Source organism: Martes martes (genome assembly GCF_963455335.1).
Source record: "Martes martes genome assembly, chromosome: 1".
In the NCBI taxonomy this organism is placed as follows: domain Eukaryota; kingdom Metazoa; phylum Chordata; class Mammalia; order Carnivora; family Mustelidae; genus Martes; species Martes martes.
The window spans coordinates 92,833,523-92,850,999 of record NC_137888.1 but is presented as its reverse complement, the minus strand read 5'-3'; the positions used below and the strand labels follow the sequence as shown (position 1 = coordinate 92,850,999).

At 41.4% G+C, this 17,477-nt stretch overlaps 1 protein-coding gene across 1 annotated transcript; it reads right to left on the bottom strand.

Annotated features, from left to right (window-relative positions):
* Positions 1 to 227: 227 nt before the first annotated feature.
* Positions 228 to 16,903, bottom strand: SAMD7 (sterile alpha motif domain containing 7; the record flags this gene model as incomplete). Its single annotated transcript, XM_080821501.1, has 7 exons — positions 16,788 to 16,903; positions 15,678 to 15,802; positions 12,025 to 12,103; positions 10,238 to 10,869; positions 8,787 to 8,908; positions 3,856 to 3,966; positions 228 to 425 (listed from the first exon to the last, which is right to left on the bottom strand). Exons 1-7 carry the CDS (start codon positions 16,886 to 16,888, stop codon positions 228 to 230), a joined length of 1,368 nt encoding a protein of 455 aa, XP_080677627.1. The 5' UTR covers positions 16,889 to 16,903.
* Positions 16,904 to 17,477: the final 574 nt, after the last annotated feature.

Sequence of the window (17,477 nt, the reverse complement as noted above, 5' to 3'; positions counted from 1 at the left end):
GGTGTTTGCAAATTCTCTCCGTCATTTAGCATTTGCTTCCAAGGATACACCCCCAGCCGCTTCGCTCTGAGGTCACTTTAGGCAGGCAACGTCTCTAAGAGCTCCAGGAGGGCTGGCTTCTCTCCCTCAGAGCCTCCATCTCATCCCTGGAAACCCTCACACACCTTTCAGAATGTCCTAGACTCATTGGAAAACTGATTAAGACCATTCTTGCTCCTTTGAGGGTTTTAATTTCTCATGCTATCTCGTTCGATTCCTTTAGGAATTGTTATATCCTGGGAACAAGGGATGTCTAATGTATTATCACCCCAGGAATTAAAATCCAAAAGAGGAGATGTATCTGCTGGTTGATCAAATGCTTGTTTTGTATGGATAGGAAGTGAAAGACTTTTCTTGTACAACATACTTTCCACATGCTGAGATACCTTTGAAGACAAAATGGTGACAGTAGTTAAGGCTAGAGATTCTTCCGGTAACCCAACATACTCTGCTTAGCCACAGAGGGCAAGGAGGTTGAGGTAATTTCAGGCACGGGCCATCTGTATAGTTGTGAGGGACACAGTTCTAGGACATGGTGGGCTTTTTCTTTCTCTCAGTAGCATATAGTGTTTATTACTGTAATACTAGATATCAAGGAGGTAGTAACTTCCAAATTCCCATTCCCGGGTCAGCTGTGGTTTATCTGTGTATACCATTATTTTATTCTGAGTTCAGTCCACCTCATCCTTTTCTAACAGTCCTGCAAGAGATCCTACAGACACACCATTCCATGTTTACTAATGGCCAACTGGTAACCTCTTCAAGCCCAGGCTGTAATTCTTTAGACGACTTCAGCACACAGCTGGCTTTAAGCTGGCTTAGTGTTGAGACATAAACACTGCCACTTTGGGCCTCAATGCCCTAGTATCAACCACTGGGCTCCTACCTAAACCTGACCCTCAAGGGGACCCAGGCGATTTCTATGTTGTTCACACTATCATAGCTCAAACCCAGCTTCCTCCATTCTAATAATATCTGGGTTCTCAAATTCCAGTAACTCTTTCCTCTCCTATCCCTTTCCTTGTATGCCCTGTCCAGGTCCAGCTTCCAAGTTTCTGGTTTTCTAAGGGGGTCTCCTTCTTCTTAGCAGGGCTCACTGTAATGGAATTTTGCCCCTGCTTCCCATTTTGGAGATTGAGACATTATTATCTTATCCATTGATGAACTCATGCCTGCTCACTTCCTGGGTCTTCCAGATGTTACCCAGAACCTTCCAATTCTGCTACTTCAATTGGATGCCTGGAAGCTCTCAATCCCAAGGACTCTACAACTGTTCCATTTGGTGGAATGTCTGGCATCAGTCAGACCTTCTCCCACAACTCCTGTGGGAGCTCTGTCCTGTTGTGCAGGCAGAAGGAGCTTGGACATTAGAGCTCAGTTGGGCTCCATGGAGGCACTGAAACATGTCAGGTGGGAGCCAAAGAAATTACTACAGCCCTCAGAAAATGATTTGGGGGTTAATACTAATGGCAAGTGAGAAGACGTGGAGAACATAACACTGTATGGCAACTATAGTCAAAGGGGGGGGGGAAGAATGACTTGGAGTTAGCCACATTGTAAGGACAAAAAAAAAGCCTAAATGATAAATTAAAGCTAAAGAAAATCAGATTTGAGAAAAAATCTTGCAGTGCCATTATAAAGAATGCCAAGAGATATAATATCCTCATTAAAGAAAAATAAATTATTTAAAAGTGAATATGGGGTGCCTGGGTGGCTCAGTCCGTTAAGTACTGACTTCAGCTCAGGTGATGATCTGAATGTCCTGGGATCAACCGCACTGGGCTCCCTGCTCAGTGGAGAGTCTGCTTGTCCCTCTTCCCCTCCCTCTGCCTCCACCCCTGCTCCTGCACTCTCTGCTCTCTCTTAAATACATACATACATACATACATACATACATGCATAAAATCTTTAAAAAGTGAATACCACATTGTACTGATGTTAATTTCTTAGTTTTGACAAATGCACCACATTATGTAAGATGTTAACCTTAAGAAAAGCTGGGTGAATTCTCTGTACTATCTTTGCAACTTTTCTATATCTAAAATTGTTCCAAAATAAGATGTTGAACAAAACAATACCAATGGAAACATGAAAGTATTTACATGAAATAAAGAACTTTTTTGCCCTAAAATTTTTAGGCAGATAAGAATAGTTTTTGAAGGATATTTTTCAAATCTCATTGTACTTTGCATAAAACATGCATTGTAGAAAAGTGCAGTCCTGTATAAATTCTGGGAAGAATTATTTGATGTTTCTTGGTTTCACTTTTAGGAAACTCACTCTTTCACTAAATAATTTTTGACCTATTATTGGTCTTGCATATTCTAAGAATACATCAGTCAACAAAGCAGATAAGGATCTATGCTCTCATGGAGTTTACATTCTAGTGGGGTGGGGGAAATCAACAATAAATATGAATATAATAAATGAGTTATATTGTATGATCGATAAGTGTTAAAGAGGAAAAAAGAAGAGCAGAAAAGGGATTGCAGCAGTATGCATGGGGGTTAAATGGGCGATCTGAGCAAGTTTCATTAAGCAGGTGTACAGAGCACAGATGAAGGAGAGCAGGGAGGAAAGCACAAAGATATCAGGGGAAGAGCATCCCAGGCAGAGGGAACAGCCCTAAGGTGGAGCGTGCCCACACATTCAAGCAGCGTCTAGAGGCAACTGGTCAAAAGCAGTAACTGCAGGGGAGGGAGGGTACAGAAGTAGAAGATGAGGTCAGGAATTTAAGGATAGTGGTAGGCTTTTCCTCTGAAGGGGATGGGGAGCTATGGCAGACTTTCGAGGAGAAGGGAGACATGATCTGTTTTATGTATTAGAAGGATCATCCTTAACTGCTTTGTGACTAGATGCTGGGGGAGGCAATGGCAGAGCAGAGAGAACAGAAGGCTAAAGCGGTAATCCAATGACAGATAATGGAGCGTTAGTCCCAAATGAAGCAGTGGAGATGGCAAGAAGTGGTGAGCCAGAGTTAGCTTGTTCTAGTCTCAAGAGCCAGTTGAGAAACTCCTCAGACATTTGCAAGCCAGTTGTTAGGCATGGCATTATTAGAAGTTGAATTATGGTAAACTTACAATTAAATACATTATATTGAAAATTTGAGTAATAAATACTCAAAAGCTCATCACTTCCTAATTGTTTTTACCAAATTATTTTACTATTATTACCACTATTATTAGTTTTAGAGAGTGCATGTACACATGCAAGCAGGGGGAGGGGCAGAGGGAGAGGGAGAATCTTATGTGGATTCCACACCCAGCACAGAGCCCAATGTGTTCAATTTCACAGCCCTGAGATCCTGACCTCAGCCCAAATCAAGTTAGATCCTTAACTGGCTGAGCCACCCAGATGCCCCATCCATACTATTATTTATTATTATCCTTACTCCTGAGGTCATTTAGGTCCCTTCATATAGAGAAAATATTCTCAAATGGGGTACTGCTGTGCATTTCTCCCCAATTCTGTATTCAGTGGCATTACATTAGGAGTTTGTCAGTCAGATTGGGGTATTTGCACTATAGAAATTAAATGCTACAAATCAGCATTCATTTTGTATTTAAAGAGAACTAGTTGTTAAGCATTAACCAGCACACCACTGCTTTGTGCCTTCCAGCTATAGCTAGGAACGTGTACCACTATTCCATCCAAAGCTTTTGGGTTCCCTTGCTCCTATCATGTCCCCACACACAGAGGCAATTTTTCATAAAGAGGTTAAATAAGTATTGTGCATACTACAACAGGAGAAAAATAACATATTTCTCTTAAGTCTCATACCAATGATGCATATTTAGTTACAAGAACTCACCATACCTGTGATTGAATCTTTAGTGCCGGCCCTAGCTTTAATCCCAGAGTGCTTCGGAGATGCTCCTCTGTGAGTAACGGCAAGGTTTCCCCATCAATTGCATGGTCTTTAAATACCTTATTAAATACAAAAGGTGTTAACTTTGTCTCTATGTGTTTTTAAAAAAATTTTTTTCTTTTATATATAGGTGTTTAAGTTTTGGAGGAAACATTAAGACTGCTTGAGGCTGACCCAAAATATTGTAAAATTTCTCATTTTATATTATTCTCTTTTCTGTGCTCCAGTGGCAAGTTGTCTGTGTTCTTTCATTACTCTTAGAGCACATTGTAATTCTGTTTATGGGATTCAAGTCCAACCTGGAGTAGGTATTATTTGAGGGCAGGTCCGTGTCTTATTTACCAGTGGCCCTGTAATGTGATGGCTGACACGTAGTAGATATGCAGTAAATGTTGCTGGACGATCCAATGAATGCACAAACAGACTGAGTAAAGGGTTGTAGGTAAAAATAATGTCAGACAAATTTTACTTCTCACATAGACAGATGCAGCCTCTGTCCACTGCCTTGGACGAATGGCAAGGGGAGGAGAGATAATGTTGGTGAGAACCATCATTCTGGGACTTTCCAGGGGCCCTCTCTATTCTGACTGTGGAGTGGATGCCATCATGCCTTCCTTTCTTCCAGAAACTAGGAAGGCTGCTGGTGGACAAAGATTCCAGGCAGATAAAAAGGTGAATCAAAAAATCTGGGCAGACTGGCAGTACTGTAATTTCATGATCTCCAGCTTCAACCTGCCCAGCAATCCTTTATTTACTGATGTGATCTGTTTTTTCTATTTTCAAGCTTTCTTCACACTCTTCAAACTTAAGACCTTACAGAATCCTCCCTCATTTTTAGCAGACCATACAACTTCCTAATTGAAAAAGGAAGGAAGGAAGGAAAGAAAAGGAAAAGAAAAGAAGAAAGAAAGAAAGGAAAAAGGAAGGAAGGAAGAAAAAGAAAAGGAGAGAGGAGAGGAGAGGAGAACTTCTTTGGGGCATCTGGGTGGCTCAGTCGGTTAAACATCTGCCTCAGGTCAGGTCACGATCCCAGTGTCCTGGGACCCCCTGCTCAGTGGGGAAACTGTTTCTCCCTTTCTCCCTCTGCCCCACCCTCCTGCTTTGCTCTCTCCTGCTATTTCTCTCTCTCTCAAATAAATAAATAAAACCTAAAAAAACAAAAAACACCAAAAAAGAACTTCTTCTAATTCTGCCCAGCAATCTAACCACAGATGTGCTTCTGGCTGCATGGACATTGTTGACTGCTTTTTCATGAAAAATGGTCTTCCTTGCCTTTGTGAGGGATCTCCTTCCTGGGGACTCTCTGCCTTTCCTCCCCATTCACTTCTGAGGCTACCGTTTCTTTATCCGAGTCCTTCTGTGTTTGGGTTTCTGAGGCTTCTACTTCAGGTCCTCTTAGGTTTTCCTGATTTACCTCAGTCTTTGGCTTCAATGAATGTCTCTCTATGCCAAAGTCTCCCTGAGACTTAGAAGGTGAATCATGCTAATTCTGCCTTTTAGATAGTTGTCTTTTTTTCTTTTTAAGATTTTATTTGTCTTATCTCTCTCTCTCTGAGAGAGAGAGCAAGCACACCAGTGGTGTGGTGTGGGGGCAGAGGGAGAGAGACAAGCAGACTCCCCAAGGCCCGATTCCAGGACCCTGCGATCATGACCTGAGCCGCAGGCAGATGCTTCACTGACTGAGCCACGCAGGTATCCTAGATGATGTTCTTATCTACCCACCCATCTGGTGCTACCCTGGGTCTAGTGCTTCCCCACTAGCCTTGCCACCTTCAACCTGCTTTCAAAAAAAACAACCTAAGTGACTTTTCTGAAATAAAAAGCTAGGCATGCCACTCATGCTTAAAACCTCAACTGCCTTCAGGATAAAGTCCCTCACAGGGTGTCCCCAGCTCTTGGTGACCTGGCACTTTCCCCTATTCCAGCCTCCTGTCCTGCCATTCTCGCCTGTCCTACCTTGGTTCTCTGTGCTACCAGGAACTACTCTCGAAATCCCAACTGTGCTAAATTCTTTCTGGTTGCTGGCCTTCTCCTGGAAATTCCTCCTTTGCCTCACTTCCACCTCACCAACCCCCTCAGTTGGTAAACTCACTGTCTGACGCCTCTCCCTTCAGGGAAGGGATACATTTTCAAACCCAGGCAGGTTGGCAGGCAGGGCCTGACCCTCAGCTCTGGTGGTGGAACCTGGCCCCAAGGCAAAGTTGCAGAACTTTCCACTGTCACTTGGATGTCCTTCCCCCCTCATTCTCAACACAGTAGTTGAGGCCAAGAGCACCCTATAAACATACACATAATTTTAGTGATTTCAGTTATATTTAGAGAGAGAATATTTTACTGTTGAGTCACCTAGAACAAATAAGAATCATTGAACATCAAAAATTAATGATATGTACTATACAGTGACTAACTGAACATTAAAACAAACAAACAAACGAATAAGATGTGTTGGAACGTCTCCTGGACAACCCTGAACAAGTGAGCTAACAACCCTCTCTCTACATCTTTTTAAAAGAACTCATTCGCATAGGAGCCTCGGGTTCTAGTTGTGGTTCTTTTCTTCTGGATTTCTTTTGATACCTGCAGGAGGCAGGTGGTGGGAGGCTGCTGTGTAGCCACCTAAGGCAGAGATGAGAAAGAAGAGGACAGGGTTGGGGGAGGTGTGGGGAGGACAGGGAGTGCAACTCCGGGGTAGCCCCAGGCTGTGACATACTAGACAAGGAATTTAGTGGCAGCTGCGCCTGAGCCTTGCTGCTTTGATGCTTGTTGCACTCGGTTGTGTCCAGGGACATTCTCTCTGTTTCTGCACACCGTACCGTCACTGAGCATGGCAGGGTTGTGCCCAGCAAGGCAGTGGCCTTCCTGCAGCTGATTTTGCCAGCAGTCCCAGGGAGGCAATAGACTAACGAAGAAGCAAGAGCAGAACTTGATCCTAACCACGTTTGAGAAACACCTAAAAATAATTGTACCACTTCTCGGGGTGGGGAAAGGAGCACTGACATCCTGTTGGTAAGAGATAATGAGTCAGCCAAGTTTGGGGTACTTGTGTTTATGTGACTTCTATGTGCCCGCAAGAGGACGGGGAGGATGATAAAGTATGAAATGCACACGTGGTGTCATTTATCACAAGAGTGGTTATTATCAAGAGCACTTCTATGTCTGATTAAGAACGATGAGGGTTCAAATAGATTCCGTCCACCAGAAGTCAGAGATCACATGTTCATTACACACAGGGTTGCTTATTTCTGGCTGTTATCAAAATTTCGTAACTTTCCTAGTGGTTGATGAGGCACTTGATGCGTGGAACAGATAAATTTAAAAAGTGATTACCCCATGGTGAATGACTAGTAAAACAATAATGTTATACTTGCTGAATAGGAGAGAACAGGACATTTTTATCAAGTATGCAAAAAGACAAGGTGGGTGACTTGAAGAATACAGCTTGCTTCATAAGTAAGCTGCAGTTCTGTTCTCTTGAGGAACCTCTGATAGAATGATGAAATTAATGTTTATCAAGTACTTATAAAGTGTGAGGCCCTCTTCATGGCTTACAACAATCCTTTGAGAATATATTATACAAGTATACCCATTTTACAGATTATTAACTGTGTACCGAGAAGAGAGGCAACTTGTCCCACGTCACATGTCCAGAAAACACCAAAGCCAGGATTTGCACTTACACTTTCTGGTTTCATAAACCATACTCTTAATGACTACTCTATCTAATTTTTCTATAAGTCCCATAAACAGAAAAAAAAAAGAGAAAATGCAGAGGAATTGACAGCATTACAATGAAGTAAAAAATGATCACAACACTGAGAGCTGAAAAAAGTTATTTTTAACATCCGTTAATTATGTTAAATTATAATGTCCTTTCCTTGCTTTCTTTTCCTTTAATATATAAACCAAAGATAATGACACCAGATTTACTAGGCAAACTGTTACTTAAAATTTTGTTATTACATCACTTGCAGGGATGCCTGGGTGGCTCAGTCAGTTAAGCGTCTGCCTTTGGCTCAGGTCATGATCTTAGGGTCCTAGGATCAAGTCCTACATTGCGGGGCGGGGGGGGGGGGTCCTTGCTCAGCAGGGGATCTGTTTCTCCCTCTAGCCTCTGCTGCTCCCCCTGGCTTGTGCGCTCTCTCTCTCTCTCTCTCCCTCAAATAAACAAATAAAATGTTTAAAAAAATAAATCACTTAAAAAATAAAATTTATGTACGAAAATATAGCACTGACATAAACTCTAAAAACTGGCCAATCTATTTTCCCATATGAGTGAAACTAGTCTTCTTTCCAACTGTCCTGACAGTTCATTATAACTAAAAAAATAGTATTTCATCTACCATATTTAATTATCTGTGTGTATGCACTTTTGTATGTTGCCCCAGCATACATATAGAATTTTAGAATAATTAACTTATTTTTTCAGATCTATTGTCTTGTTACCCTTTTCAGAATGAAGAATATATTTCTATTACCTATTATGAGTAGCCTTAAACTTCTGGTACAGAAGTGTGTACCCCCAGAGTATTTGTTATACAGAAGACTAGGGAATGTAGTAGAAATTTCTCCCTGTTTTTGGATGTTTGTCCACTGAATCTTTTAATTTGGGGTGAATTCCAACCTCCTGGGAGTCTTGATAGAACAGAAACAAGCCAGACAGACATGGCTCTCCCAGCCTCCCCTGCAAATGGGGTGCGGGGACAAGACCCAAGCTCCACTGATCCCAGGCTCCTGTCCCATCAACCAGTGACATACGAAGGGGCAGATCATTGGGAATTCTCTCTGAGAGAAAAATACATGTTCAACAGAACTCATTAGGAAGGAAATATATTTCCTACAAGTGTCTTATTTTCATGAAAACACTTCAGTGTTAAGTCACCTGAGCATAGTCTGAACAACCTGGAAGGCCACTAATGAAGTTGTACACGTCATCCACAGTCCATTTCTGAATATCTTCATCCAAGGACACATTTTCCCCAATTGTAGCCAGTGGGTGTGCTCCTTTAAAAATGGAAAGGAAATTATTTGGTGATATAAAATTTCCAGGGGAAAGGGGGAAGCTAGGAGTACAGTTTCATGTATGGTTATCTTAATTTCCTCATATTCTATCTATTACCACAGAGGATCCCTTTAGGTCCCTATAGATCTATGTATAGGCTCCTTAAAAGATACTGAGAGACATTTTCTTCGCATCCAAGTGCTAACCAGGCCCGACCCTGCTTAGCTTCCCAGATCAGACGAGAGATCTGGCGTATTCAGGGTGGTATGGCCGTAAACTGAGAGACATTTTCTTAAAAGTTGAGTATCTCGTTTCTTTTTCTTCTCCTAAAGATCTTTAATGACAGCATTATCAAAAATAAAGAAGTTGCCGACTGCTCTGTTTCTCTGCAATTCCAAGAGACATGCCATGTGAATTTCATTCTCCAGATGAACACTATCATGTTCTATAATGTTTTGTGATTTATCATGTTTTCTAGGTGAGACGGGAATTTAGGTACAGATTCTTCAAAAATGGCAAATTAACACTTTGTAAGGCAAGAAGTTGGTTCAGTGACCACGACCCCCTCCCCTCCCCCCAAATCCCAGTATTTTAAAATATTTTTTTAATTTTTTTAAAAGATTTTATTTATTTATTTGACAGAGAGAGAGAGATCACAAGTAGGCAGACTCAGGCAGAGATGGGGGGCGGGAAGCAGTCTCCCCGCTGAGCAGAGAGCCTGATGCGGGGCTCCATCCCAGGACCCTGAGATTATGACCTGAGCCGAAGGCAGTGGCTTAATCCACTGAGCCACCCAGGTGCCCCTAAAATATTTTTATCTAAAGAAGTTCTAGAAAACTATTCAGGGTGTGTTTGGGTGCGGTGGGTAGTATGCTAATGCTTTTAGGTAAGAAGGTATCACCACAGTAATGGGCATTGAAAGTTCATGTTTCTGTTTCACTGTCCGTAGTTTTCTACACTTAAATACAGGGGAGATAGAATTCATACTTTAAAGCAAGAAGCCCCTCTATTGTGTGTTGAAAAAATTAGCAGCCAATGAAATTAAAATGTTGATTTAAAATGCTGGTAGGTTTCCCCACCCTTCCTCACCCTTGCCTTCCTAGCTTTTGCTGAAAATTCTCTGTATAGCTACACAGGAATAGATACAAATGTCACTAATATGGCTTTAGTGGAGCTAACATAATAGAAGTGACTTAAAAAAGACATAGTTCTCAATAGGACTAAGAAAAGAGAGAATTAAGGAAACATGATGAGTATAGAGCATTACGGAATAACTTAGGGATTGGTGACCTGTGGCTCATTAGGATCTGCCATTGGCCTCTGACACCCACCTGGCAGAACTGGTCGAGGAACTGGAGGGCAAACACCATTCTTTTCCCCACAGGCTGAGAAGCCCTGCTCTGAAGGCTTCTCTTTAGCACCATCCCAGGAGGCCTTTGCTTCTAGAGGTGCACCATGAGCTCCCCAAGGTTTTCTATGGGAGGGCTCAAGCTCCCCACAGGTGTTGGCAAGAACTATAGTTGGCTTTTCATTGGTTTCACTTGACTTCTGGTCGTTGAGAGCTTCATTCTCTGGTTCCTTTGCATATTCATCCTCTTCATAGGAAATCCCATGAGTCTGGCCTAAGAGTTTTTCTTCTACTTGACATTTGGAGCTCTCAATGTCGCTGTCTAGAACTTTCTGATTCCCTGTACCTCTCCTGAGACGACGACATTTCTGACCCCAGCTCTCTAGAAAATGTGGACCAGTCGCCACTAGCGTAGGGTTTCCCTGAAGATTTCTCAGGGCACTTCTGTGAAAATGCAAGTCACCAGCAGGAAGCATGCTTCTGCCATGGTAGGGGGCTGGGCCAGGTGGGACACTGGAGCCATAGAGGAATGGTATCCCTAGACCTGCTAGTCCCTTGGGGTTTACTTTTTCTATTCTCCTTTGTTGGTAAATGGCATGCATTTCCATTTCCATCCTAAAAACAGAAAAATATATTTTATACACCTGAAGAAAACCATTAGAAATACAGTCTTAATGGACCTCTGCCTTTTCTGAGATGGGACCTCTGCTTTTCCTGAGTCTTCACACTTCTTATCTGAAGTGTGTTGGGTGGAAACACGAGCTCCCCCAAGATTCACTGGGAAGGAGAGTTTGGAATAAAGATCCGAGGGTGAGAGGTTTGGTTGAATCTCTCAACGGAAAGGCAAGGCCAGTTTTTAAAGCATTAATTCTAATAGGTCTGACAAATTCAGCAGGAATGGGGATAACATAGCAGAGGGTAGTTTCTTGCCAGAGATTAATCCTCAAAGAAACTAAAATTCTGGAAAGAGGTTTTTAAACCCTGTACTATAATCACAATGGGACTCAAGGCAGGCAGTAAGTCAATGCAAGTCTCAACTGTTACAAATCAATGCAGCCGGCAGGTGTTGTGTAGGAGGACTTGTTGAGGGCTTTGCTTACTTTACTTTGCTTATTGGTTATCACCTGGACCCACTGGGGTTTAGTGATGAGAAAACTGAGGATAATGCCTTCTTGCACCCCAGGGCCATGCCCTATCATTATTGCTGTCTTTTCTTTCCAGTTGCTACAGTAGAAGGCCATTGTGGGGGGCCACTGACGTGGGGCTGTCTGGGCTCTGCTCACAGAGTCTGAGGTGGAGTTGGCAAGTGTGGCTCCTATGTTTGGGCAGAATTGAAGTCATTTAAAATAGAAGGGCTGATATGAATTTCAGAGGCATCACAAGTAGGCATTTTAACTGTGAGGCATTGTTAAACTCTTACGATCTACCGGCTTAACTTCACTACATAATTTCCAATCTTGCTTTTAACCAGACTGAATCTATGTTTGTATATATTTCTTTTTGTAATATTCCTGAAATGCTTTTTGCATATAATCAGAAATCTATCAAATATACATAATATAATATGTGTATGATTAGGGTATGTATAATATATACAAATAAACAAATATAACAAATGAATGAGTGTATGTATACAAAAACTATCTCTATCTCTGTCATCTAGCTATCTTTCTGTCTACCTATCTTTCTATTTATCTATGTGTCTAAAACAAATGAATAAACAAACAAGTGAGTGAATAGAAAATAAATAAAACAACACTGTTACGTTACCTGGCAGTATGCTGCCTTTGAATCATTTCATTTCTTCTGGCCATTGCCTTTATGGATTCAGGTGGTAAAATGCCCCAACCTTAAAAAAGAAAACCATCATCTCACCCCACAAACAAATAAACAATGCTTATTTTAAAATAATACAAAAAAATGTAATGATTTAAAACAGCATCTACAAAACCCTCCAGTAGAGCACCATGTTGGAAACAGTATCAGATAATTGTTGTTCAGCATCTTAGGGTCACTTTGGTGATGGAATGATAAATACTAGATAATTTTATTTTTCTTTAAGTATGGGTCTCATGATTGGTGACATTTTCCTGCCATACTTCAAAAAGGAAAAAAGATTAAATGAGCTGTGGATCTCTTCACTTCTAGCTTTTGAAGTAAAAATGGATAACTTTTTTTTTTTTTTTGCTATAAGAGAAATTAGTTGACCTTAAAAAAAAAAAGTAAATAAGTGCCTCTTATGCATCAAAATGTCTGGAAATAAATGCAGTGATTCAATGGGTAAGATATAAAGCCGTCTATGTGGACTTATTTGTGTATCTGAGGAAGATACTTTTTCCAAAATGTTTTCAATGATGTTGGGTAGAAATTACATTCTTTGTGTAGTCTCCTAAAATATCTTGAGATAACAGCGACATCACAGATTTGAAGGTTGTATTCTTGCTTCGTAACTTTATACTCTATTGACTTTCTTCTTTCTCTGTACTCCTAATGCACTTAGAGTCTATATGTTGCTTTTCAAACCATCTATGGTAAAGGGAAATGTTTTTCTCTTAAAATTTCTACCCATCATGGACCAATACTTCTAAAAATTATAACAAAATGAACTTTTATAAAATTGAAATGAAAACAAGGACAAATACAAGTGAAAAAAATTACTAGATCAATAGAGAATTACCCTGTCAAATCATTGCAAAAGTTTCTCTATATTTATTTATTTATTTATTTGCACAACCTCCTCAGAGACCAGCACAGGTCTACAGAACACTCTTTAACATAATAGACACCCAAATTGTACTTATTAAATATAGTTTTGTTCACTGATAGTTTTACGTATGAAAATCTGTTCTCCCTAACAAGGGGATTAGTATCATGCAGGCTAGAACTGTTTCTTGTACATACTTTGTACTAAGCTAGAAGATCTCCTTTAACTCCTATTAATAACCTATCTTGAAATAAATCATACTATATCTTTTTAAAGGAGATTATTTGTCATTTGTAAAATTCAGAGATTAAATGAGGTGACCTCTAAAATCTTCCTAACTCTAAAGCTCTATATTTTTATAATTCAGTGGCTTCAAAATATTCTTCTTTAGGGAGCCGGTATGCATGTAACTTTCAACCCAGGAGGTACTGGCAAAGGATGCAGAGAAAGTTCTCATGAGAAGTCCCATAGAGAGGGCACAGTTCTAATTACCTGGATTCTAGGACCCTCTGAAATTTGGAACCATCAAACCTATTCCAAGTTTCTTTCTCTTTCCCGAATAGATGACATCAAACTTAGTGCTAGTCCAGCTGTAATAATCCACTCTACCTAACATCTAGTTTTTGAAATAGATTTCTGTCTTAGTTTCTGTTTTATTAACTTACTTAGTAACTCAGTTTCTGTAGGACTCAGCCCTTACTTTTCCCTTGCTCACTCTGCTACACATCAGCCTTGAGGCAGGAGACCTGACCTATGTCCCTGAGACAGGTAGTCAACTTGCTTGTGTATATCCAAATATTGGCAGCTTCTGGATTTTTGATCACTAAGACAGGCTCTCTGAGTCAGCAATGAAACTATTTCACTGGTCTGTTTATGTGTTGCCTGTAACCATGGGCTATAGATTTACTGGGTGCTTGCTGCCAGAAGGGGCTTTTATCTGGATCAGTGTTGGGACAGCCTTTTTGGTCCTTGGATCACTCCAGGGAGTGTGTCTAGTTTCATATCTGGTCCTGGCTTGTCTGCCCAATCCCACCGTAATGGATCCATGCACAACATGCTCAAATCCAGGCAGGCTGGTCTTCACCGGCCCTGACACCAATGATATTTCTTCTTGTGTCAAACTTTTCACTCACATTGTTCTTATCTACTGAGAGTTGTTGGAACTGGAGAGCAAGGACAAACAAATGCACGAATATAGTTTTGGGGAGATAAGATACATCAGTCTGATCTTCAGTATCATGAGGAAATTCTCACTTCTTAATCTCTCTCGAGCTCCCATCCAGTCATGTTTTCACTGATACCACTCTACTGACTGCTCTTATCAAGATCACCAATGAGCTCCTCTTAGCTAAATCTAGTCATATATCCTTAGTTCTCATCCACTTGGCACACTTCATATAGATGCTCTCTCTCTCTCCTTACAACTTCTTCCCTTGCTGTCAAGGCCACCAGGCTCTCCTGGGTTTCCTCTCACCTCACCGGTTTCTCTTCCTGTTTCTTCCCTGCTTGTTCCTTTTCACCTTTTGGATCTTTTCTGTGTCCTAGGAATCACCCTTTTAACCTCTATCTACACTCGTTCTATGGGCGATCTCATCTAGCCTCATCTATGCTGATGACTTCCAAAATTATATCTCCAGGTTGTCTCCAGAAGTCCTTTCTGGGAGTTAACTGCCTTCCTGACATCTCCCACTGATGGTCGGTTAGGCGCCTGAAACATAATAGGAGCGGACTCTGCCTACGACATCTCTCCACCCCAAGAACTCTGTTCCTCTCACACTCTTCCTCAACACAGAAATTCTGCCTTTCCTATTGCTCAGACCAAAATTTTTGCTGTCCTCCTTAACACCTCTCTCTCATACAGCTAATTTCTAAACTGTAAGAAAACCTGTTATTTCTACCTTCAAAATAATTACAGAATCCAACCATAGTTGCTCTTGAACTGTCACCACCCAGGGCCAAACCCTCATAATCTTTTGGCTATTCTAATAGCGCATTAACTCCCATCAGTTTATCCTCAGAACTTTGATCCTATCAAGTTTGTCCCAGACACAGCAGCCAGAGTGATCCTGGTAAAATGTAAGTCAGATCACGTGCCTCCTTTGCTTGAACTCCTCAAAAGCTTTGCTTCTGGGCGCCTGGATGGCTCAGTGGGTTAAAGCCTCTGCCTTTGGCTCGGGTCATGGTCTCAGGGTCCTGGGATTGAGCCCCGCATCGGGCTCTTTGCTCAGCAGGGAGCCTGCTTCCTCCTCTCTCCCTGCCTGCCTCTCTGCCTACTTGTGATCTCTGTCTATCAATTAAATAAATAAAATCTTTAAAAAAAAAAAAAAAGCTTTCCTTCTTACTCAGAATAAAAGGTGAACTCCCACAATGACCTGTCAGGCCATAGACAAACAGCCCTAAACCCCTTTAACTCTCAGATTTCATCTCCTCGTGACCTCCTTAGCTCCTCACGTGTAAGATAAGACAGATAGTAATAGTGCAACTTTTCATGTTATTCACCAGTAACTTGATGGTTGGAGGAGTTAAGCAACTTACACTCAGACACACAGTGGCAGAACCATGATTTAAATCTAGGTCGCAAGTACAGAACCTACAGGCATTACTGCCACGGAGTTCTGCCACCAAAACTTAGCAGTAAATTTGATGGCATGATGACAAGCATAAAGCAGCTGCCCAGGTCACAGTTGCTCCACAGACTGGAGCCATTTTTTGCCCATACCTGAGTAGACACGATTAGACAACATGTTCGGCACATTTGTGTTTGGTAGAACAGAAGATCCAAACTGGGAAGGAATGCAAAACTGTCTTGGGTCAGGAGGAGCTACAGTGGAAGGCAATAAGTCTCTAGGGGAAAAAAGATATAAAGTAGATAAAATGGTTTAAGATAAAATTGGTTTAAGTAGAAATGTGGTAAGAAAGAACTACTAAGGAAGGACTGACTCAGCTGACAGCACAACAGATAAATCAAGAAGAGAACATTTTAAGAATATCTGGAAACAAGATCTAATCAAATCAATACTGCTCTCTGATTTCCCGTGACCAACATACCGCTTGGACCATAACATTCTTTCCTCATGCTATGGACATACTTTGGATTGGGTTTTGCCATCTGGGGTCAGTGTTTGACTACCTGGGTGACAATTTATTTATTTTGCCAAACTTCAGTGGTCTCAAGAAGTCCAAATTTGGGGCGCCTGGGTGGCTCAGTGGGTTAAAGCCTCTGCCTTCGGCTCAGGTCATGATCCCAGGGTCCTGGATCCAGCCCCGCATCAGGCTCTCTGCTCAGCAGGGAGCCTGCTTCCTCCCTTCTCTCTCTGCCTGCCTCTCTGCCTACTTGTGATCTGTCTGTCAAATAAATAAACAAAATCTTTAAAAAAAAAAAGAAGTCCAAATTTATTGTTGATGCTCCACAAACAACAATAAATAATGGATATGACTTTCTTCTCAGAATGTCAAAATATGGGAAACTCTATGGCTCAGTTGTTAAGCACCTGCCTTCAGCTCAGGTCATGATCTCAGGGTCCTGGAATCGAGCCCCGAATCGGGCTCCCTGTTTGACAGGAAGTCTGCTTCTCCCTCTCCCACTCCCCGTGCTTGTGTTTCCTCTCTCGGTGTCACAGGGCAAGTGCTCATCAGCTATGTGTTGAGTGAATATATCAAGCAGGCCTCAAATGGGAAGTGGCAGGAAGTGTGTTGACTGGACACTGCACTGAACGCGAATCAGGGAAATAACATTAGGCAAGAAACAACACTGGAGTTATTATCATTTGAAAAGTCAATGATCATCCATTTTCTCCTTAGACTAGATTAGTATACTGGAAAGAAATACCTGTCCGCCGTTGGAGGTTCAAATGGTGAAGGAACCAGTGGCATTCTCTGTTGCCCTGATGCTGTCAACAAAGGGTTCATGGCCATCATAGGATTTATCATCAATATCTCTCGCCACTGATGGAGTTCTAGAAGGGATCAGATAGATATGTTAACAAGTAACTCTACTTTTTGTGAACTATTGCAATTTTTCTTGAACACAATGAACACCTTTTGTATTTCCCCAACATTTGGGGAGACTGCTATAATAAGCTTTAAATTACATAAAAGCCCCTCCATTTTAAGCACCCAGGTACAACTGTAGAACTTAAGTCATTTATCCGTTTGTCCTTGGAACTTGTTAATGAGCCCATAGGAAATACCACATCACACTCCAAGCAATAATGAAACTAAACCAGCTTTGCAAGATTCTGGAAATACCAACCTCCTTTTTTACAACTTATTTTGATTTTTTAAAAAGATTTATTTATTTATTTTAGAAAGGGAAGGAGCAGAGGGAGAGAGAGGGGGACTCAAGCACACTCTGCACTGAGCACAGAGCCTGACGCTGGGCTCCACCTCACCACCCTGAGATCAGACCTGAGCAGAAACCAAGAGTTGGCTGCTTAACCAACTGAGCCACCCAGATGCCCCTGCCCTTATTTTTATTTTTATATTCATATTTCAGAGGTACAAATGCATATATTCTCCC